General features: G+C 37.8%; 5 protein-coding genes and 1 long non-coding RNA gene across 12 annotated transcripts in view; 3 read left to right on the top strand and 3 right to left on the bottom strand.

The window, feature by feature from the left end:
• LOC111483187 overlaps positions 1-2,121 on the bottom strand; it is a 2,948-nt gene extending 827 nt beyond the window's left edge. For all 3 annotated transcript variants that reach the window (XR_002718326.1, XR_002718325.1, XR_002718324.1), the window contains exons 1-2: positions 1,941-2,121; positions 1,396-1,859 (exon numbers count right to left, since the gene is read on the bottom strand). This is a non-coding gene — a long non-coding RNA (uncharacterized LOC111483187). The remainder of the gene's footprint in view (positions 1-1,395; positions 1,860-1,940) is intronic.
• A 1,128-nt stretch (positions 2,122-3,249) lies between these two features.
• Positions 3,250-3,817, top strand: LOC111483213 (zinc-finger homeodomain protein 6-like). The gene is made up of 2 exons (XM_023129362.1): positions 3,250-3,562; positions 3,645-3,817. The coding sequence occupies exons 1-2, from the start codon at positions 3,250-3,252 to the stop codon at positions 3,815-3,817; spliced, it is 486 nt and encodes a 161-aa protein (XP_022985130.1).
• A 1,771-nt stretch (positions 3,818-5,588) lies between these two features.
• On the bottom strand, positions 5,589-6,472 carry LOC111482988 (uncharacterized protein CG45076-like). The gene is made up of 2 exons (XM_023129049.1): positions 5,924-6,472; positions 5,589-5,839 (listed from the first exon to the last, which is right to left on the bottom strand). Exons 1-2 carry the CDS (start codon positions 6,409-6,411, stop codon positions 5,665-5,667), a joined length of 663 nt encoding a protein of 220 aa, XP_022984817.1. The 5' UTR covers positions 6,412-6,472; the 3' UTR covers positions 5,589-5,664.
• A 3,776-nt stretch (positions 6,473-10,248) lies between these two features.
• LOC111482874 (U-box domain-containing protein 5) lies at positions 10,249-15,167 on the top strand. 4 transcript variants are annotated; one of them, XM_023128888.1, is made up of 8 exons: positions 10,250-10,378; positions 10,681-11,071; positions 11,318-11,392; positions 11,547-11,732; positions 11,971-12,078; positions 12,759-13,882; positions 14,076-14,889; positions 14,943-15,167. In XM_023128888.1, exons 3-7 carry the CDS (start codon positions 11,336-11,338, stop codon positions 14,830-14,832), a joined length of 2,232 nt encoding a protein of 743 aa, XP_022984656.1. In that variant the 5' UTR covers positions 10,250-10,378; positions 10,681-11,071; positions 11,318-11,335; the 3' UTR covers positions 14,833-14,889; positions 14,943-15,167. The 4 variants fall into 4 exon arrangements, with proteins under 4 accessions (XP_022984658.1, XP_022984656.1, XP_022984657.1 ...); XM_023128890.1 differs by lacking the exon at positions 10,681-11,071 and having other exon boundaries at positions 10,249-10,378; XM_023128889.1 differs by lacking the exon at positions 10,250-10,378 and having other exon boundaries at positions 10,403-10,734.
• A 976-nt stretch (positions 15,168-16,143) lies between these two features.
• On the top strand, positions 16,144-18,311 carry LOC111483160 (small nuclear ribonucleoprotein Sm D2-like). Its single transcript, XM_023129314.1, has 6 exons — positions 16,144-16,292; positions 16,631-16,679; positions 16,796-16,814; positions 17,460-17,537; positions 17,637-17,741; positions 17,829-18,311. Exons 2-6 carry the CDS (start codon positions 16,675-16,677, stop codon positions 17,943-17,945), a joined length of 324 nt encoding a protein of 107 aa, XP_022985082.1. The 5' UTR covers positions 16,144-16,292; positions 16,631-16,674; the 3' UTR covers positions 17,946-18,311.
• A 933-nt stretch (positions 18,312-19,244) lies between these two features.
• Positions 19,245-22,322, bottom strand: LOC111482973 (tubby-like F-box protein 5). 2 transcript variants are annotated; one of them, XM_023129026.1, is made up of 5 exons: positions 21,905-22,322; positions 21,000-21,421; positions 20,825-20,912; positions 20,288-20,417; positions 19,245-20,210 (listed from the first exon to the last, which is right to left on the bottom strand). In XM_023129026.1, the coding sequence occupies exons 2-5, from the start codon at positions 21,357-21,359 to the stop codon at positions 19,547-19,549; spliced, it is 1,242 nt and encodes a 413-aa protein (XP_022984794.1). In that variant the 5' UTR covers positions 21,360-21,421; positions 21,905-22,322; the 3' UTR covers positions 19,245-19,546. The 2 variants fall into 2 exon arrangements, with proteins under 2 accessions (XP_022984794.1, XP_022984793.1); XM_023129025.1 differs by having other exon boundaries at positions 21,000-21,383.
• Positions 22,323-22,343: the final 21 nt, after the last annotated feature.

Genomic DNA, 22,343 nt, shown 5'->3' with positions numbered 1-22,343 from the left:
TTTTTTTTTTTTTTTTTTTTTTTTTTTTTGTTGCATAATCAATGATTTTTTCCAAAAGAGAGATGTATCCACAGTTGAACACATCACTCAACCCCTGCCTTTGAGCCATCCACCGGAGATTAATTCTGAAAGGCCGTCTTCAACGACTTCTTGGAAGACACCAAGCCACGTCTAGGCGTTTTAGGATAAAAAATCCAAGCTTTGTGAGTGAATAACTAGTGGAGAAATAAGTGGCTGCTAGTTTCTTCACTCCTGGCAAATATTTGTGGATAAACCTAATTGGGATGTAACAGCTCAGGCACCGCTAGCACAGATATTTGTCCTCTTAAGATTTTTTCTTTAGATCTTTCTCTCAAAGTTTTTAAAACACGTCTACTAAGGAGAGGTTTCTACACACTTGTAAAGAATATTTTGTTCCCCTCTCGATCCCACATTGGTTGGAGAGGGAAACGAAGTATTCTTTATAAGGGTGTAAAAACCTCTGCCTAACAGACACGGTTTAAAAATCTTGAGGGAAAACCTGAAAAGAAAAGCTCAAAATAGACAATATCTACAGGTGGTGGATTTGAACTGTCACATACAATTTCTTACATGGACAGAACACTGTCCATGGTGTTGAGACTACAATGAGCCAACTGCCAAACAAAAAAAAATGTACTGGTGCTGTGTTCCTTCCAAATCCATTTAGTTTGGGAAGAATCTAGCTATGAAGGGCCCTTGTGATCATATTTGCTTCTAATAATGTTTTTCCATAGAGCAGTGCAGTTCCTTTTTAAGTGTAATGCCAGAGCCATTTTCAAAAATAACAGTATTTTTCATCCGATCTTATCGTTAATTAGAGAGGAAAATGAAGTATTCTTTATAAGGATGTAGAAACCTCTCCCTAACAGATGCGCTTTAAAAACTTTGAGGGGAAGCCCAAAAAGAAAAGTCTAAAGAGCAAAATATCTACTAGTGGTAGGCTTAAGACCGTTACATTTCTAGCTTAATATGTTCATATTTTCAAAACAAGACAGTATCATCTGTAGAAATTTTGACCCTCTCCACCTATTTCAAAGCCTTCGATAATGCATTTTTCTTTACGAACTTCCACAATGCTGCAGAAAACATTAGTTATAGAAGCGAACAAGAAAGGGGAGAGGGGTTCTTCTTGGCTAATGAGTCTAAACTCCCCCATTTTAGTTGCATTTGACTTCTCAGGGATAAAAGAGATATAAGTTTCATTAGTATTCTAGTTCCCCCATTTTAGCTTTTTCATAAACGAAAAACCAGCCCACTCAATTGGATGGTGCTCTTTCCACATCTCTCAATAATTGTATTGAACTCAAGATGATCTAAGCAATTATATTGGAATAATAGGCAATAATCCGACTTGCTCATAATCAAAATTTGTACCTGTGCTAATCATCTGAATGCATCAATGAATCACTTGTTCTGCCTCTTCCGGACTGGCTTGAGCAGTATGACCCGCCTTCAAAAGAAATCAAAGAGTTCTACCAAATGGTTCATCTTGTAACATTCATCCACTACAACAAATACACAGAATAATAATGGAAGAATCTTCAGTAATGTGGCAAATCATTGAATCTGATTAATCATCAAGTAACTATGAATCCTCTGAGAAAACATGCGATTCGTAATGGATTCATTCATCCGTCGAACCTCCCAAAGCTTCAGGCAATGCAACAATCAACCTAACCTAACTTATAATTCTTGAAAACAAATACAATAAAATCGAAAATCCAAGAACTCAAATCTTCAAAAATAAACTTAAGATCGCGAGTCTAATATAATACGAAACATAAACACCTGATATAGATGCTACTAACCGTCGCTTTGAACTCAACATTTACATATTCCTGCAGAAGAAGAAAAAAATAAGCTCAAATCTACTTATCAACGATCGAGTCATAATAAATGTGAATTATAGCTTCCAGCACCTGAGTTTCTTCCCAAATGGCGTAGCCGTGATACCAATAACCATGGTGACTCGAGCAGGATCATAGTCGGCGAGAATCGTTGGCTATCGCATCCAAATATCACGTATTGATGTCCTGTAGCCGAGGCGGGATAGCTCGCTCCTTCCGGAACTCGATTCTTCGACTTGTCGGCATGGCACGGATTTCCATTTTTAATATATAATATTTATTAAAAAAAATTAATAACATTTCAAAAGCTAAAAATTTAATCTTATCATAAATTCTAAATATTTAAATTTCAATAATCCACATATATATATATTCTACCAATAAATAAATAAATATTTATATAAATATTGTCGTGATGGTAACAAGTGGTATCAGAGAATTCCTTGTCGGCTCTCTGTAGAATACTCATTTGGACGAGGGCTTCCAAAAACATCGTAAGCTAAACTCGTGCTGACGAATAACCAACATGCAATGAATAGAGAAGGTATAGTAATGCTATGAATGACCCAGTATCGAATACTGGTGACAATATCAGCAAAAGAACGTTCTCCTGTGCTTCCAGACATGTCGAGCTCCACATATTCTTGTAGAGTCAAAAGGGGATCGATTCCGTAAAAGATGAGATCAGTAAATGGAAATTAACTGAAATTTTATCTTTGTAAGATCGTCAATATTGTACCGAGGGTGTTTATAAAGTATACCGAATCAGTACAACTATCCTTCTTCTAACGCAGCAACGCAATTTCACAATCAATATTGAAATGAAGCACTAAATAATTAGTTTCTTCTTTTCTTGGTGCTTGTCGATGTAGAATCATGTACCATTCATTCAATAGAAAATTATGAAAACATGCCCACCAAGAAATAACTGGGCAAGTCCTAGGCTGATCGATTAGCTAAAATCAAAGAACAGTCATTCTGCATGAGTGAAATTTCCGATAGAATGGGACTTTTGGAATCTCGCATGAATGAGATGTTCGCTAAAGTCGATAGGTTCAACGAGATGACACACCACTTTGAAACAATGTCTATCCTTAAATTAATGACTAGGGTCGAGACTCTAGAAGATAAGGCCACGAGAACTAGTATCTTCGAACGAGAGGATTGTTCGACGGGCTCTGTTGCTCGAACGGAGGAACGCATTGAGTTGCTCGATGGCTTTTTAATATATATATATATATAATAAGTATTAGGGATATGAAAACTAGAGCTAGAAAGATCTTACAAGATATTATATTTAAATTAGTAGATCTCATTAGTTTAATAAAGAAGGGTAAATCAAAACCAGACCCTCCTTAGACCAAATCAGAACCGTTTCAAAATGGAATTTAGAGACCATCAAACCGCTCATTATTCCCTTAGACCCAGACGAGATCACCCTCCTCCGAACCCAGATCCGGCGGCGCCACCACCTGCGCCGTCATCTCCGGTTCGCTACCGTGAATGTTTGAGGAACTACGCCGTGAAGAGCGGCGGGCACGTGCTCGATGGGTGCGGAGAGTTCATGCCCAGTGGGGATGATGGTACTCCTGATGGGTTCAAGTGCGCCGCCTGCGAATGCCACCGGAGTTTCCACCGGAGAGTAGTAGAGGTGGTGGATGTAGCAAACGGCCGGATTAAGGTCGTGAGTTACGGTATGTTTAATCACTATTATTATTATATATTGAGATCTAATAATGAAAAGGCAAATTATGTTTTATTTAACTATAATACAAGGTAAGAGGACAGAGCGGCGGAGTTTCGCTGGTCCGGTGATGATGGCGTTCGGCGGTTCGGCGGAAGGCCCGGCGGAGTCGTCAAGCGACGGCGGAGAAGCGTCGGGGAAGGCAAAGAAGCGGGTGAGGACGCAGTTCAGCGTAGAAGAGAAGGGTAAAATGATGAGCCACTAGTTCATCAATTTTGCAATGAAATTGGCGTAAAAAGACCGATTTTTCAAGTTTCTTTCCACTTTTCTGATCTTGCTCGTCATTTCTTCCCATTTTTTTGGGAAAAAGATTGGATTTTTATCCTTTGCATTTAGTCAATGTTGATTCTAACTACTTTGATAATTGATTATGGATTCTGGAATGTATTCATGTTCATTTTAAAATCTCATTTATTTGATTTATAATTTCTTCATTCATTTATTTTATTTCTTTGGTTTGGTTTATGCATTGAGAATACCTCAATTCCATGTGAGTACCAAAGCGATGAGTAGCATTTGTGTGAGGCCTTTTGAGGAAGCTCAAAACAAAAGCATGAGAGTCATGTCAATTAAGAGGAGGCTTACTTTATTCATAGTAAACACTGATCATCGAGAGAGAGAGTAGTAAACACTGATCATCGAGAGAGAGAGAGAGAGTAGTAAACACTGATCATCGAGAGAGAGAGAGAGAGAGTAGTAGCACTGATCATCGAGAGAGAGAGAGAGAGAGTAGTAGCACTGATCATCGAGAGAGAGAGAGAGAGAGTAGTAGCACTGATCATCGAGAGAGAGAGAGAGAGAGTAGTAAACACTGCGCACTAATCATCGAGAGAGAGTAGTAAGTAAACACTGCGCACTAATCATCGAGAGAGAGAGAGAGTAGTAAACATTGCGCACTAATCATCGAGAGAGAGAGAGAGTAGTAAACACTGCGCACTAATCATCATCATCATCGAGAGAGAGTAAACACTGCGCACTAATCATCATCATCATCGAGAGAGAGAGTAAACACTGCGCACTAATCATCATCATCATCGAGAGAGAGAGTAAACACTGCGCACTAATCATCATCATCATCATCGAGAGAGAGTAAACACTGCGCACTAATCATCATCATCATCATCGAGAGAGAGTAAACACTGCGCACTAATCATCATCATCATCATCGAGAGAGAGTAAACACTGCGCACTAATCATCATCATCATCGAGAGAGAGAGAGTAGTAAACACTGCGCACTAATCATCATCATCATCATCGAGAGAGTAGTAAACACTGCGCACTAATCATCATCATCGAGAGAGAGTAGTAAACACTGCGCACTAACCATCGAGAGAGAGAGAGTAGTAAACACTGCACTAACCATCGAGAGAGAGAGAGTAGTAAACACTGCACTAACCATCGAGAGAGAGAGAGAATAGTAAACACTGCACTAACCATCGAGAGAGAGAGAGAATAGTAAACACTGCACTAACCATCGAGAGAGAGAGAGAATAGTAAACACTGCACTAACCATCGAGAGAGAGAGAATAGTAAACACTGCACTAACCATCGAGAGAGAGAGAGAATAGTAAACACTGCACTAACCATCGAGAGAGAGAGAGAATAGTAAACACTGCACTAACCATCGAGATGCACTAACCATCGAGAGAGAGAGAGAATAGTAAACACTGCACTAACCATCGAGAGAGAGAGAGAATAGTAAACACTGCACTAACCATCGAGATGCACTAACCATCGAGAGAGAGAGAGAATAGTAAACACTGCACTAACCATCGAGAGAGAGAGTAGTAAACACTGCACTAACCATCGAGAGAGAGAGTAGTAAACACTGCACTAATCATCGAAAGCATCTCGACGTTAAGTAACCAATGCTTTCCATTTCCATTTTAGTATCACTTTAAATCAAGATGGATAACACTCACAAGCCCACAAATTAAAATCAAAATCACAAAGGGAATATTTTATTCAACACAATCTAAAAAGGAAAAAAAAAAATCAAAATCAAAATCTCGATTTATTTAAAATAAAGGGCAAAAATCCATGTGTTATGCTCAGAGCTCGGTGGTCTTCTCCTTCTCCGCCGGATTTACATGCTCGTGCTCGTGTTTGGGCGTCTCGCCGGCCACTTCCTTCGCCGCTTCTCCGCCTTTGGGTGTGGTTTCGTCTGCTTTCTCCGCCTTAGCGGGGGCTGTCTCCTTCACTTCTTCATCTTTAAACCCGAATCCCCTGACCAAACAAATATAACGCCACCATTATTAACAAAACAAAAAACCTTGTTGCTTCGGAGATTTTAATAATACGTAAAATTACTTGGAAAGCTTGTTGTATGCCCAATTGGACCAAGACCCAGCCTTGTCCTTAGCGTCGTTATAAGCTTCGGAAGCCCCTTTCTTCACGGCTTCGGCTTTCTCACCAAGCTTCGCTTCTTCAGCCGCTTCAGCTACGTTTTCCTTTGCACTTGAATAAGCTTCGGAAGCCCCTTTCTTTACGGCTTCGGCTTTTTCACCAAGCTTCGCTTTTTCAGCCGCTTCAGCTACGCTTTCCTTCGTATTTGAATACGCTTCTGAAGCCCCTTCCTTTACGGCTTCGGCTTTCTCACCAAGCTTCGCTTTTTCAGCAGCTTCGGCTACACTTTCCTTTGCGCTGGAAGCAGCTTCGGCTACATTGTCCTTTGCGTTGGAAGCAGCTTCGGCTACATTGTCCTTTGTTTCTTCAGCCCATCCCCTGCTTTTCTCCGCCACCAACAGAATCACCACCACCCACAAAACCGCCGCCAACGACTTCATTCTCCTAGCCATTGTTCTTAAATACCTGTAACTCCGATTCCGATTCCGATTCCGGCCACAGAAATAAACTTAATCGAATGCAATTGCTTTATACTTTGCCGAGGTGGGATTGGGCTTATAAGTAGGCGGTGGGCGAGACGGTTGGGAGTTTTCCGTACAGAACCTGTTGGGGGATTGGTTACGTGGCTTGTTTGTATCAGACGTGGCGGTTATCAACCTCGTAGTCTACCGGTTACGTGCGGTCTTTGGGGGCGTACGTGGATACTAGGCTGACACGTGTTGGTCAAAGATGGGCCCACCTTTCTCGTGATTTAATATTTTATATTTTTGTGGGTACGCTTGTTTCTTGAGTTTTTATTCCACAAAATCTGTTTAGCCATTAAAATACCATTATTTTTTTCTTTAGCTAAAATTTATTTTTTTTTAATTTATTTTTTTTAAGTTACATATGAACTCGGACTGGAACGAGCCTATGGTCCATTGCCACTAAAGCCAAACCCAATGTGTCTAAGTCGTGGGTCACCAAGGAAGCTCGATATGTTCGTCCCTCCACACTTTGTCATTCTAACTTCTTTTGACGTTCTAATTATATAAAACGTTGTTCAAATTATCATAAGATTGTTATAATTAATGTCATAATAAATAAGAATTAAGCTTCATTTATTTATTTTATATTTGTTTTAAATGGTCACGGCAGGTATTTTTAATGTCATATATTATTTAAAGTTAGAAAAGAGTATTTTTAATAAAGGTAAATTTCTTTAATTAATTTAAACTTTAAAATATTATATTACAAATGAGAGAAAAAAATAAGGAATATGGAAAAGCTACATTAAAAGATAATATGTGTGTCAATTTTATTAACCATAACAAAACAAATTACCATCGTGGTTAAAAACTAAGTTACTACTCGTAATTTATGTGTAAGTTTTTCGTGTAATAAAAAATCACATTCTCTTAATTTATGATATCCTTTCTAATCAATATAAATCAAATTCGAGTGGTTTTGTGCTTCATAATTAATTAATTAGAATTTTTTTTAGAAAAACATGTCAAAATTAAATATATTATTTGATTTTAATATTTTAAGAATTTCAATTTTAACCCAATACCCAACTTATATATATTTTTTTAGGAAAATTGTACTTGATAGGTGAATATGATACCTAAATCCGCATCTAGCAGATATTGTCCGTTCTTACGATTTCAAAATGCATATGTTAGAGATAGGTTTCCACGTCTTTATAAATAATATTTCGTTCTCATCTCCAATCGATGTGGGATCTCACAATTTACTCCCTTTGGGGTCAGCATCCTCGTTGGCACACAGCCGAGTGTCGGACTCTTATACTATTTGTAATAGCCTAAGCCTATTGTTATCAAATATTGTCAGTTTTGACATGTTATGTATTGTCGTCAGCCTCATGGTTTTAAAGCGTATATGTTAGGGAGAGGTTTCCACACCACTCTTATAAGGCATGTTTCATTTCCTTCTTCAACCGATATGAGATCTCACAAATATATACTATTGACCAAGAGATAAGAAATTTGAATCTCTCCACCACATATTATTGAACTAAAAAAAACCTGCAGTGACCAAGCTCGGGAGACTATTTACTAAAAACACAGGTCTCCGCAAAGTCGTAAGACCATGTATGGGGGCTGATGCCTGTCCAATGCCAGAAGGTCAAGGAAGTTGGTGATCTGATGACAGGGGAGCCGGCGACCGAAGTCCCAGTGAACATCGGTCGTAACAGCAAAATTCCTTGTTGGGTAAGTTCCAAACCGCACAAAAGGCGTAACGATCTGGGTACTGTCTCGAAGAGAGTCTCGGTGAAATAGACATGTCTATGAAGATGCAGACTACCTGCATCTAGACAGAAAAATCCTATGAAGCTTTAGTGTTCCTTGAATGACACCACAATTAAATAATTTCGAATTATAACAAAAAGACACCACACAAAACTTGTCTAATAAAGAAATTTGGGTAATATTATGTGGCACTCATAAGCATATAGCACATTACAAACCTAAGTCACAAAAGGAGCAATCAATTGGCACATGATGTGCAGGGAAATAGGTCTGTGCCAGACTCTACGTGGCCGACATGATAGACGAGTATCTAATATCGGCTATTTAACCATGTTTTAAATGACTTCTTTAAGTATTAGTACGCTCTAAAAAGTCGATCCAAATATACCTTTAATCTCTTCTGCCGACATCAGCAACATTCGGCCACTGCTCGAGATTGTCCTTATCGTATAAGGTCAATGCCCGCTCGTATGCCTTGTTGTGCTTTGCCTGCCCAACAGGAGGAGGCTGAAGAAGTGACAGGGGGAGAAGCGTTAGGACGCCATTGAAGGCAGCAATGGTGGGCGTGGAGATTGAATGATGGAGGGAAAATAAAAGGGGAAGTTGGTTGAGACATTAATACAAACAGGTGGTGGGCATTACCAACGTGGGGTTCCGCCAGTTGGGTCTGTTTAAATGTATCACCTGCAATTTTAAACCCATTTTGAAACCGTCCTCTCATATCCGCTAATTTAGATAATGATCATGGTTTATAATGGAAATCCAAAGCAACACTACTAGACTTTATGCTCAAAGTGAACAATATCATACCATTGTGGAGAGTGGTGTTCATTTTTATGTCCTTCAATTTCTCGAAAGATTTTTCAATCCTCTTAGGACTCAATATCATACCATTATGGGGAGTGTTCATCTTTATGTCTTTCAATTTCTCGAAAGATTTTTCAATTCTCTTAGGACTCGATCTAAGACTAGCTGCCATGAAGAGTTTGAGAGAGTGAGATTAGTTCAAACCTCGATCTAGACTAGCTTCTATGAAGAGTACGAGAGACTAAAATTAGTTCAAACGCTCAAGACTAAGGGGTGTAGCAGCTATTTCACCGGGAGTGAACGATGCTAGGGCTATTTTAGACTAATAAGAATCTTCCAACCTCGAACATTCAACTTTTCATTTTGTTATTCAATAAATTCATAGTTAAAAATTAAAAAGATTTAAGCTTTTTTTAAGCTCACGGACTTATTCGATACAATAATAAGTTGTAAAAAAAAGTTGATGTAGAAATGAGTGTTAGTCTACATGCATCAAATTTGACCTAGCCTAGCTAATTATAAACTATACTTTTTAAATTCAAAATAAAATAAATTTTCATACCATAGTGTGACAATAAATAGCATGGACAAACTATACTATAATTTTCTATTTATGTCAATAATTTAGGGTCGTCTTTAAATTTATATTGACATTAATATATAGTATCTATCATAGAATTATGTAATTATCGGACTTTATTGAATAAACTTAAATTTATTGGAAATAATTTGGTAATTTTGATTTATTAAACTATATAGAATTTTATTTTTACTGTGGTTGTTTTTTTTTTTTTTTTACGGTAGTGACATCATTGAATAATCGATATTTTAACGTCTTACTAATCCATTTGTGTGGAGTCGGTGGATTTTTTTTTTTAATATCGTATTTTAAAAATAAAATTGGGATGAATAGATAGTGGGATATAATTTTATTTATATATTTATTTTCATATATTATTTTAATACATTTATTTTGAATCAATGAGGTATACTTTTAATTGAATAATGAAGGTAATTTAATTATTTATTTATTTTGAATCAATAAGGTATACTTTTAATTGAATAATGAAGGTAATTTAATTATTTATTTATTTTGAATTTGACTTGACTATTGAAGCGTTCAATGGAGTCTCGCTCTAGCCGTCTCAGAATTTATGTAGGGTCACAACAAAACTTCCAAGAAAAGAGAAATAGGTTACGCTGTAATGGCGCACCACACCATTGTATGTGGTATCGATTGGGAGCCGTTGATTTTGATGAACTTGACTCTGATCCAGCGATTATCTTCTCTACAAAATTAATCGATGACGATTGATGGATGACCTAGCAAGAAATGGAAACTGAGTTGAAGATTTCGTTTGTAAGAATTTTCTAATTTTTCAACCACAATTTTTTTTTTTGTTTGTTTGAACAATGAATGAATTCGATTTTTGTTCTGTAATTAACTGCAACGATTTGACCACTATCCTGTCTTTTTTTACTTCTCTCTGTGTCCGATTGTCCTTTTTCATGGTCGTTTCCTGATATTTAATGGCTGATGTTTAAGGAAATGGGTTGCTGTTCATCTTTAATTATGGGGGTTGCCTTTTAATTTAGTTTTCCATGTATTTATCTTACTTTATTAGCATTGATGACACTTTTTTGCTTTTGCTCGAGCGGAAGGTCCACACTGTGAAACTGCCCTAGTGGCGCGTTTACGTCTGTTTGCTGAAGAGGGGTTGTTTTTTAATACTCTGCTTTAAAGGGGTTGAAGAAGAAGAGTTGTTGGTTCTACTGGTTTGCTTGTGTGCAATTTTTATGAATCTTCTGTGAAATTTGGGGTTATGGAGGCTGTTCGAATTTGGGGCTTTTTCTTCTCTTTCTCTTGAAGCTAGAAGCGTAGAACGAAGCCAAACAACTTGGAATCTGTTTGATTTTGAGTGATTTTGAAGGAATTCTTGGGTTTCGAGGACTGATTTTGCTTGTTTTTGAAAGATATTTGGTTTCATAAGTGCTTCTGGTGGTTTTCTGAATAGGGATTCTTCCGTTTTGGTTCTAACACTTGAATCTCAGAGTAAGATTCTCTCTATCTCTCTCAAAAGCTGTTTATGTTATGGTTCATAATTTGAAACTCAACCTTGACCAAAATAAACTCCTGAAATTGGGTAGTTTTTGGTGTTCCCGGTTGAATTTGTCGAAGTTCTTCCTTCTATGGCTCTGGTAGAAAAATATGCATTGATTGATAGATTTCTATGTTTGAAGCTAAATCTTTAATGGGTTGGTAGTGCTTGTTACTAACTAATGTTTTAATTTTTCTTAGAGTTCAACTCTCTTGTGAATGGGAACTGATAGTACTGAAAATGTTGAGGCAGCTTCAAATGTCCATTCCTTTAAGGTATCATTGAAATCTATAATTTCCTTTCCTTTTGGAGGATATTTAGGCATGGAAGTGTAATGAAGCAGAAAAACTTGGAACTTGGATTATGTTTCTTATCTCTAAAAGAAATAGCATCAAATTGTCTCTCAGTCTAATCTATTTGTCAATTTAGGTTCATTGTAGAATGTGCACCGAGTTAATGAAATTGGTTGACCGGGTGTCGGAGATATTACCGGAAATTGAAGCAGCTCGGCCTGGAAGCCCGGAAGGTCGAGAGGCGCTGTGCAATTTAAACAATGGAAAGATGAAAGCAGAGCTGCTTCTTCAGTATTGTCGAGAGTCTAGTAAGGTTTATCTGGTAAGCATATCTTCTGAATTATAGATTTTATATGGCCTACGTTTTGAGTTTCTTAAGGATTAGATGGTTGCTATTAAATCAATTACAAAGTTCTGAATTTACTTTTGGTACATAAACTTTTATTAATTTTCTATTTTGGTCTAAATACTTTTGAAGGCTGATCTTGTTGAAGATTGAGTTCATTTTTCTATCACTGACCATGGCGACTTATCGGTAATGATGCGTATATTTCTTTCAGGCATTAACTGGAGATCGAATCATCTCTAGATGTCATAGAGTGAGGACTTTGTTGGAGCATAGTTTGCGTAAAATTAAGTACATGGTTCCTGTGACATTGGCTCGAAAGGTTTGTTGAATTCACTTTCGTCATTTATTTTCTTTCTTATACTCTATTTTGTGAAGATTAAGACCCTAATAGTCTATTGTCATCGTTCACAGAATTATTTTCTCTCGGTTCATGAATGTGCTCGCCGACTAGTGTCATAACCCATATTTATATGTAGTTATTTCATTGCAGCATACCAAAAGTAATGGAATTGCTTAGCTAATTATATGTAGTTAAATTGAGAGTTTTTGTGAGATCCCACATCGGTGGGAGAGAGGGATGAGTGTCAGCGAGGACGCTGGGCTCCAAAGGGGGTGGATTGTGAGATCCCACATCGGTTGGAAAGGGAACAAAAAATTCTTTATAAGGGTATGATAACCTCTCTCTAGTAGACGCGTTTTAAAAACCTTGAGGGGAAGCCCAAAAGAGAAATTTCAAAGAAGACAATATCTTCTGACGGTGGGCCTGGGCTGTTACAGTTTTCCTTGCCTCAAGGTGTGTGTCCTTGTTGTCTCGATGTTAGGCAATTGTTTTGTGGCTTAGTGTTCGAGTGGTATTTCAAGAGGGGAGGTTCCAAATAACCTCGAATAGTTTGGGAGTTATATTGTTGTTCCTTCTATATTTTATATTGCAATATATCTGGGTTCTATTTTCTATCACTCTACATGGTAGTACAATGACAGTGAAATTGTTGTTTGCAGATCTCTCAAATGGCTGATGATCTTCGGGTTGCAAAATTTATCCTTGACTCATCCGACGAAGAGGCTTGGAAGGCTTTGCGACAATTGCTGAAGCTAGGTGCTTCGCCTCCAGATGTATTGGAAAAGTCGGAAATCGCAACTCTTAAAATTGCTGCTTTGAGGCTTAATATTTCATCACCCAAGGAAATGTTATACGAGAAACGGTCCATCAGAAAACTATTAGATGATGTTGGTCATGGCGATCCCCCGAAAAAGAAGATTTTGACCTACCTTCTATATATTTTGAAGAAGCATGGGGAGTTGATACTGCAAGAAATCAGGGAAAACCAAGCTGATAGTTCTAACAGTAATGGTCATAGGGAAATTGAAGTTAATGTGAAACATGGAAATAATGCTTCCCATGCTGATATGATTCTCAATAGGGCCACTCCCCCTGAGGAATTTAAGTGCCCCATATCAATGAGATTGATGTATGATCCTGTTGTGATCGCGTCTGGAGTGACATATGAGAAGGCGTGGATTGAAAAGTGGTTTGAGGAGGGTCATAATACGTGCCCGCATACCAAAATGAAACTAACCGATTTTTCGATGATTCCTAATGTTGATCTAAAGAATGTAATTGATAAATGGTGCATAAAGTTTGGAGTCACAATCCCGGATCCAACTGTGGAACCAGAATGCCCCGAGGTTTGGGAGAATTCCATTGCTAGCTTTGGAAGTTCGATGAATGATATTCGTCTACCCATCGATTTTAGCAATATATCGCTTGGAGGTCTCGATAATAGTTACTATCCAGATTCATTGAGGCTCAATGGTGGCAATGAATTGGCTATCAAGTCTGGGCAGAGTAAAGATCATGATCTGCAAAGGTTTCAATCCGATTCATATGCTGAGGAAGCAGACTTGGAGTTTCCATCTACCATAAATGAGCTTTCGTGGGAATCGAAATGCAAGATTATTAAAGATATGAAAGTTGTCATTAACAAAAAAGGCGTCGGTCCGGCCTTATCTGAAACCGTCGTGGATCACCTTGCCTTATTTTTAAAGGATGCGTGTGATCAGCAGGATTCCGAGGCTCAGAAAAATGGAGCTGAGCTATTTCTTTCACTTGTGAGAAGAAGCAGGTAATTTTTGCAATATTCCAGCATCTTAGTTATCACATTTTACCATGCTTACTGTCACGGTCTTACTTGGGTCGCTGCTTTGCTTGCCTGGACGTGAGAGTCACAACCTACTCTCTTTACTTCTTGCTTCGATTCCCTTTGATTCTCATATCTCTCGTATGGACTAGTGTTTGATTGTTTGACCATACTGCAGGTCTAATAGGCTGATTGTACCTGAGAAGGTTCTTACAACATTGGCTAGTTTACTGAATTCAGTTGTGACTTATGAAGTTCTTGCCATTTTAGAAGCGTTATCTGGCCACCGTAAATGTGGGTCTAATTTTGTCACATCTGGTGTCCTTGCTTCAATAGCTAAGTATCTCGACTCAGAGGTCGGAGACTTGCAAGAATTTGCCATTAAAACCTTTTACAATCTATCCTCAAACGGCGACATCTGCTCCGACATCGTTTCACTGGGGTGCATCCCAAAACTAGTTCCCTTGCTAAATTATGAGAATCTCTCAGGCAAATGTATATTCATTCTGAAAAATTTGTGCCACACAGAAGACGCAAGGATCTCTATTGTTGAAACTAATGGCTGCATTAGCTCTATTGCTCAATGTCTCTGGCTGGGCAGTCTTGAAGACCAGGAGCATGCCGTTACTATCCTCCTTTCGCTATGCTCGCAGCGATTCGAGTATTGTGAGTTAGTAATGGAGGAAGGTGTTATTCCCCCTCTTTCCAGTATCACTATGAAGGGTAGTGAAAAAGGAAAAGCGGGTGCCACCGAATTACTCCGACTTCTAAGAGACTTTCAGGATAATGAGCAGCAAGAACCTTGTGTTTCTGAACCTCCATACTCGTACGAACCCCCTTGCAACTCCGAGCAAGGGAAGCCGAGCAAGAAGTCTGGATTTCTTGGAATGAACATATCAATCTTCTCGAAGCGCGGTCTTCTAACGAAGAAGTAAGTTTCATCTCTCCCTGAGCTTGTGTTTATGACCTTGGCAAAGCTGTGTAAAACTGCATTTGATATGCTTATTCTGTGCTGCAAACAAGATTCTGGTGAAGGGTTGATATGTATGCAAGTGTAAGAAGTAGTGTCTATAATGAATTCAGGTATGTACATTTGTTTACTTTAGGGAAGAGTTCAGATATTAAGTAGCTTTTAGCTTATTATTCATTTGGCAGTGTATTGAAACCTACTGATGAAGTCCCTTGGCTTTGAACTCTTAGTGTGTTGTATTGTAAATAACTTTCAGAAGGCTAAATGACCTTTTGTTGGTTTCTTTTTTCTTGTATATTAGCCTCTCTTTGTGTAGATTATATCCTCATTTTAGTTGGGTTATTATATTCTTAGTGAAGTGCGAGTTTATAACTACTTTATAAGGATGTAGAAAACTCTCTTTAACAGATGTGTTTTAAAATCGTGAGGCTAATAGCGATACGTAACGGGCCAAAGTGAACAATATCTGCTGGTGGTTGGTTTAAGTTGTTACAAAGAACATTAGAGCTAGTCACCGAATGGTGTGCTAGTGAGAATGTCGACCCCAAGGGGATGGATTGTGAGATCCCACGGGGCTATTTCCAATAGCTAGTCACCAGGAGGTATGCCAGCGAGGACGTTCGACCCTTAAGGGGGTGGATTGTGTCTCACAAGGCTGTTACAAATGATATCAGAGCTAGTCACCGAACGGTGTGCCAACAAGGACGCTGGACCCCCCATAGGTGGATTGTGAGATCCCACATAGTTGTTACAAATGATATCAGAGTTAGTCATCGGGTGGTGTGCCAACGAGGACACTGGACTGCTAGATTGTAAGATCTCACCATCGATTGGAGAGAGGAACTAAGCATTTCTTATAAAGGTGTGAATATGAAATCGCGAGGTTGACGACGATACGTAATGGTTGAAAAAGACTATTACATATCAATTGATTTTTGTTTTTTATTTTTTAATATTGTTTGTTTGCCTAATTTTTTAAAATAAAAAATAAAAAATAAAAAATAATAGGGAGATAGTTATTAAAGGTGTCTTTTAGTAAGATAATTGTTCAACTCATCTATTTATTTATTTCAAATATTTACAATTTACAATTCAATTTAAATACATATTTTAAAAAATTATCTTCAAAATCGTTAAATTTATATAATATATATATATATATATAATTGTATCAATCAAAACGTGTTTTGTTGGTTGAATCCATTTAGTTTTGAATTTAGGATTTTTAGTTCAAAACGCAAAAACCCCTGTCGTTTAGGGTTTTTTTTTTCATTTTTGTTTGTTTAAGGTGAAATGAATACTATTTCGACATCGGCGCACACATTTCTTCTGCCCATCTTCTCGTTCGATCTTCTTCGTTATTCTTCGCCACTTCGCCGCCTACCTCGCCCTCGCCTTCTCCGTCGGTCTCCTTCTCCGCTTCCGGTAAGCTCTCTTTCTCTCTCTGTCGGCCTCTTCTCTTAGTTTCGTTATTTCCTCCTTTCTGATGATTTTTTCGTGCAGTTTCTCCATTATTGTGTTCTTAAGATATTGTATCGAACTGAAATATTATGTACTGAACTCACTCGGGACCTTGATTGAAGAGTTAACATTCTCGTGATGTGTTTTCTTGATTAATTTATCCGACACTGTAGTTTCTTTGGAGCATGATGTTTTTTAGGGCAATTTTAGGCACATCTTGTTTTATGTGATTATGCTGGTGCGGTTGTGATTACTGTTATGCTTTTTATGTGCTTATGGTCGTATCTTTAATGTATTTTCAGCCTAACGCCAAGGACATTGCAGAAGATCTACCTCTAGTTACAAAATGAGGTATTATGTTTTTAGGTTTTTGTATATTTTTTTATGCGCATTTCTTAATCTGCTATTTTTAAATTCATACATACTAATGGCTTTCATGTCCGCCCCCCTTTTGTCTTCAATTGCAGCCGACCAATGGAGGAAGATGTAAGTTCTTTAGTCTTTTATCCTTTCAGTTTCAGTACTTTCATCCAATACATGCTGCCAAATTGGTTCAGTTTTATGTCTTATGCACAAGTGTGAATGAATCTCTTATAATTTATTTGTTTCTTTTAAATATGAAATGTCTGCTATCTTCTTGGTGCTATGGTTGGCAGGAAGCAATATGATTTTTTAAGGCTAGTTTTATACCTGCTGAAGTAAAACTTTGGTTCAATTCTGTATTCTCTTTCCACTTTGTTTTTATGGTTGATTATTGTGATTTTTTTCCCCATCTATTTGATGATTGTTTACCAATTTCTTACTCTTTTGCGTTATCCAAAAGGTTACATTTCTAATAAAAAAAATGATAACTATGACAATTCCATAAAGTTTATTTATTTTAATTTTTTTCAGTAACTATGTAGGTTCTGTTTCTTTTTTATCATATCTAGTGGTAGCTCAACGTTTTCTTTTACTAGGATTTTTTTTTTCAAATCTTTCCAGCCCCCCTTCCCCAGTGTGTTCCTTTGGGGTTTTATTGCAAAATCTTTGGACTTCTGCAATCGTATTCTATTTATATTTTTACTTCCAACTTTACTGTAGTGTTTCTACAAACACCATTAGAGTGTACTTACTTTGAATCCTCTGCAGACTAGCAAAAATGAGGAAGAGGAGTTCAACACTGGTCCACTTTCAGTTCTCATGATGAGTGTTAAAAATAACACTCAGGTATGCTTTGTTTCTGCGTGTTTAACAGCTGCGCTTTGTAATTAACAGGCAGAACTTTTCAGTTAAAAACTATCTCTATGTGTTGGACCTTTTCGGCAGGTTCTTATTAATTGTCGCAACAATAAGAAGCTCTTGGGACGTGTACGGGCCTTCGACCGACATTGTAATATGGTTCTGGAAAATGTTAGAGAGATGTGGACTGAGGTTTGTTTTACTGATGTTTGCTTACTCTTTTTCTTGCTTTGTATAGACTCAAGAGTCACTCATCTTATGTATTATTACTATGACCAGGTACCAAAAACTGGGAAGGGCAAGAAAAAGGCTCAACCTGTTAACAAGGATAGATTCATCAGTAAGATGTTCCTGAGAGGAGATTCTGTCATCATTGTTCTTAGGAATCCCAAGTAAGAATAGTTGGCCATCTCGTAATATGTTCAGTTTGACTTCTTGAGTTGACTTCATATGCATGCCAATCTTATTGTCTTTCTCCCTGTGATAAACATCAAACTTTCATTTGATAGCTTGATCTTCTTCTAAGTTTGGAGCTATCTATATCAGTTTGTACTTCATTTTAATCTCTCTTTTCCTGCGAACCATTTGCCAAATACTGTAACAATAGAAATTGTATCTGTTTAGGTATCAGAGATTACTTAGTAGAAATGCTATATCTGTTTTTAACGTGTGTCTTTTATGGAGTTTTGTCTTTGCAACTTGGGACATCGTTTGTTTTGATCACAAGTGATATCATCATTCAGAATTATGAGATCTTTTGGGCTTGGTAGATCATGTGTTGTTCCTCATGTCTTTTTCCTTTGTTTAACTATGTTCATGTGTACACACCAAGGAATTAAATTTACACTTTCATGTCAATAGTGTCTCTGTGTATCACATGCTTATGCATTTGTGCACATACACTTATTTCAATTTATGCTAATGGACAATGAGTCTATTAGCTGTATTTCGATTTCTTAGGTTCTTTCCATATTTGGCTATTGGTTAATGAAGTGATTAGAAGTCTTGATACATATTAACAAGAAAGACTTGTGGAGAAATTTCTTGTCTCCCCATAGATGAGAAGGTTGTTTTCCAGCTACTTCACATCAAGTCTTTGCAATGGATTTGTTTACTTGTATAGAAGTCTTAGTCATTGGAAAGTTGCCTGATTTCAGCTGAAAATCATATAAATAAAATGATTTTTATAAAACCAAAGTATTAAAAAAAATTCTCATATAATTTTTTATTAAAAAAATTAGAGAAAAAAAATGAGTGGATGAAAAACTATTCTCGCATTTCTCTCTAGCTAATACTAATTCTTACATTTAAGAAGTTTAATACATTTATAAACATTTATTAGTTTAAGTTAAAGTTTTAATTTTTATTGATACTAACTCAAAGTTTAATAAATTGATATTTATCCAAAATAAAATATCTATTATTCATATATTCTTTATTGCTGTTTGGTTAAACGGTCTAAGACATTTTTGGTATCTATGGTTGTATTTGTTTTTTTCCAAAAAAAAACATTTGTTGTATATGTTCCTGAGAAACACAAACGTAAGAAAGATCGGATCGGAAGTTCGACCCGCTCGAACTTGAGGAATGTTATGAACTGACTTGAACTTGAAGTCCAACATGAAGAAGAAGTCAAACCCCACACACTTAGAATCCGGATTGATGGGGCAGAACAAAAGAGTAAAGAAAGAGACAGTCAACCAAACAATAATGTTGTTAAACCATTTCCGATCAGAGCGGTCTCATCATAAAGAAATCTACATGCATAGATAATACAACGGACTGTGATTTATAATAATGTATGCGCATTAGATAGAGCCAAGAGGATGATGCAACAGGATACAAGTCAAACCTCGGATTAACAACTCAGTGACAATAAGCATTAGTCATCTTCTCAGCTGCCAATAATGCACTGCTTCTGTAGTTCTTCTTCCCAACAAGCTCAACCATATCCTTACCTTCTTCTGATGACGATGACCGCTATTCATGACAGGATGTCATTCGCAGGCTGGCTTCGTGTCGAAGCTGCTCAAGCAGATTGCAAAGGCTTGGAATGCAGAGAGCGGATAGTGGTAATCCATGGTGAAGATGTCTTTTCCAATTTTTCCGAACTGGAGCATTACCTTCTCTTGCTCTTCCACTGAAACATTGTGAGATTCATCAACAGCTGCAACGAGTTGGAAGTTCTTAACGGATGCCACCGTCACACGTCCTCTGAAATTTAGGCACCAGCACTGCAGCTGCTCGTGCCATCTTGGTGCCTTGTTTTTAAGCACTAACGATTCATCTGATCCCTGAACTGCTGGTTCTGATGGGGTCTTTGAGCCGAAGTCCTTGCCTGAATCCTTTCTCATAGAATCGGACTCGATAGAAAGGTGGTCATCAGAGTGTGTGAATGAAGTAGGTGTTGGGGCAGTGCCTCCCTCCTGAATTGAAGAAACTGGAATCGTTTGCATGACGCACTGCATCCTCCGAGGACCTCTAGTGCGAAGAACATTAAGTTCATAAGAAACTGTACCTACACTGTAGTTACATGCAGGTACCCTAGGAGAGACTTGCTTAGAGTGAAATCTACGGCTTGATCGACTATTTTGCTGAGCTGCAGAGTCACAAGGAGGCTGGCTATCATAAATCGAGAACTTCGTACCCAGGAAATTAGACCTGACAAATGTTTGTGAGGTAAATTATCATGAGAAGAATGCAAAGACGAGCTAAAGTCTATTCCATTAAAAGCTCACCTTAATTTACCAACATAGGTACTACTTGCTCGAGAAAAATCATCAGCTACCAAAGATATGATAAAGTCAGTACCGGCTGCTCTTCTGACCCTCTTGGCTGCTAACAACAATTTATGTTTTTCGTCCTCCGCTGTCAATTCAATGCTTGTCATGAGTCAAAGCAAGCATTCGCATTCCATAACTTTCCAAAAGTCTATTTCCACCAAGGCATGAGTAAGTGGTCTATCACGTATGACTTTTGTTCTAGGAACTAATGAATCTATAATAAGAAGGTACATGGTTCAAAAATATCGTTCATTATCATCCATCAAGAACTGTTCATCTTAGAACAGGAATTGCCAAGGGAAATAAAGAAAGATTTATAGAATTGTCAGCAGTGAAAAATGGATTTCTAGAAGCAAGATGATTGCAAATACCCTGCCATCTTTTACATATAACCTTGGATATCTAAAACTGATGGACAAGCCGTGCAGTTTTTCCTTCAAATTCACAAACGACACGATACTAAACTGTGAAAAAACTAAAAACACGACTTACAAGGAGCCAAACCGAAGTACAGGAGGTAGGTCGAAGTTGCTCTATCCCTTCTGATAAAGCACTGAAATGGAGACTCCCGAGGGCCAGGCTTTAGTTGTGAAACGAAAATCAGAGAGAATCAGAATATGAAAGGATTTAAGCTAAGAATAAGGGAAAAGGGATAAAAACCCAATACCTGCTTTAATGAGATTGGAAATGTGAGCCTTCCACATTGCTCAGGAGTTCTGATAATCTCCTTTGTAATGGCCCTCCAAGACCTACAAACTGAAGCACAAGAAACAACTACAGCTCGAAAAGGCCATGAGGTTTCACTCTCTTCCAATCTCCGGATGATGTCTAGAAGTAATTCGGGGGGTAGATTTGCCCATCGACCTTGCTGAATTAACTCAAATGGAGAATGTTCTTCTTGATCAGGTGCAATGTGTGACATTGTTCGGTTGCGCCAATGCCTACTTCCTTCTTCTCCTCGTTTCGAAATGCTCCCAATTCCATCTTTAATCTCTCGCAGCTCTCTAACAAAACTTTTAAACGACATTTTTCTCCAGCATAAGCAAGCACCCTTTATGTCAAAATCAAACCAGTCACCGACCACCCTAACTAAAACAAACATATAAATGGAGAAAGTTGAATGACAAAGCAAACCAAAGTGAAAAAAAGCTTAAATGTGGATTTTCATGACCCAATGTTGCAGCTATCTGCTAAACTAGTGCAGCCATTCATACCGCTTACTTAACGAATTGAACTTGCAACATCGATGCTTACTCCGATTGAAAGGGTATTATGATTCCAAAGATATGATACGGCTAATTCATCAATAATTTGGTAATAGAATATGATAGAAACAAAGATAACAATTTCTAATGAACTTTTTCCTCCAATTTTCAGTAAACAATGGAACATCTTCGTAAATGTCGGCTAAGAATTGGAGGCTAGGTCACAAATTATCAGCAGGGATCCGGGAATCTTTCAAACCCGAAAAATTACTGATTCAGTGATCTCACATATAGATTATCATTGACTTCATAAGAAAACCCTCAAAGTTACGAAAATGCCGCTAAAAATTTTGAAGAAGAAACCAACCTGTTCAAAGATCAGGCAGATCGACAACACAAAACAGCTCAAACTCAGAACTCGTACACAATGCCCCCTCAAAAAGGATCCAGGAGCTCGTTAGGAAAGCAAAAACTTTCGGATCAGAAGAAGAGCATGGATCGAGTCGAGAATCACGACCAGACATGAAACTTTCGAATAAGAACCAGCAATTCGGCTACATCAAAACCCCAGATCCCGTGCTCGTCGTTGTAGCAAAAGCCTCAAGCATCGCCATCGGGAAGTGGAAAAAAGGAGCGGAGAAGAGGATGAAGAAGAGGGTGAGGCTCGCACAACGAAGCAAAGGAGTGCTTAGTCACCACCAGAGGGCGAGAGCTTCAATCAGAAGACATGCCACACACCCTTCTCGAGCTTTGAACGGATCCAACCAATTTCTTCTTCAATTCTTTTTTTTTTTTTTTTTTTTTTT

This window comes from Cucurbita maxima, unplaced genomic scaffold, assembly GCF_002738345.1.
Source record: "Cucurbita maxima cultivar Rimu unplaced genomic scaffold, Cmax_1.0 Cma_Scf00008, whole genome shotgun sequence".
NCBI lineage: Eukaryota > Viridiplantae > Streptophyta > Magnoliopsida > Cucurbitales > Cucurbitaceae > Cucurbita > Cucurbita maxima.
Note: the sequence above shows the minus strand (reverse complement) of the source record. Positions and strands in the feature narration are given on the sequence as shown.

Excerpts from the sequence above, each read along its gene's own strand:
- LOC111483160 (XM_023129314.1), top strand. Across the intron at positions 17,538-17,636 it reads GTGTTAAAAATAACACTCAG|GTTCTTATTAATTGTCGCAA; the intron begins GTATGCTTTGTT and ends CCTTTTCGGCAG. Across the intron at positions 17,742-17,828 it reads TTAGAGAGATGTGGACTGAG|GTACCAAAAACTGGGAAGGG; the intron begins GTTTGTTTTACT and ends TACTATGACCAG.
- LOC111482988 (XM_023129049.1), bottom strand. The coding sequence starts at position 6,411 with ATGGCTAGGAGAATGAAGTCGTTGGCGGCGGTTTTGTGGGTGGTGGTG. Across the intron at positions 5,840-5,923 it reads GCATACAACAAGCTTTCCAA|GGGATTCGGGTTTAAAGATG; the intron begins GTAATTTTACGT and ends TTGTTTGGTCAG.
- LOC111482973 (XM_023129026.1), bottom strand. The coding sequence starts at position 21,359 with ATGTCGTTTAAAAGTTTTGTTAGAGAGCTGCGAGAGATTAAAGATGGA. Across the intron at positions 20,913-20,999 it reads TTCCAATCTCATTAAAGCAG|CCTGGCCCTCGGGAGTCTCC; the intron begins GTATTGGGTTTT and ends TCACAACTAAAG. Across the intron at positions 20,418-20,824 it reads GTACTTCGGTTTGGCTCCTT|CGGAGGACGAAAAACATAAA; the intron begins GTAAGTCGTGTT and ends TTGAATTGACAG.
- LOC111483213 (XM_023129362.1), top strand. The coding sequence starts at position 3,250 with ATGGAATTTAGAGACCATCAAACCGCTCATTATTCCCTTAGACCCAGA. Across the intron at positions 3,563-3,644 it reads GATTAAGGTCGTGAGTTACG|GTAAGAGGACAGAGCGGCGG; the intron begins GTATGTTTAATC and ends CTATAATACAAG.
- LOC111482874 (XM_023128890.1), top strand. The coding sequence starts at position 11,336 with ATGGGAACTGATAGTACTGAAAATGTTGAGGCAGCTTCAAATGTCCAT. Across the intron at positions 12,079-12,758 it reads CTGTGACATTGGCTCGAAAG|ATCTCTCAAATGGCTGATGA; the intron begins GTTTGTTGAATT and ends TGTTGTTTGCAG. Across the intron at positions 13,883-14,075 it reads TCACTTGTGAGAAGAAGCAG|GTCTAATAGGCTGATTGTAC; the intron begins GTAATTTTTGCA and ends ACCATACTGCAG.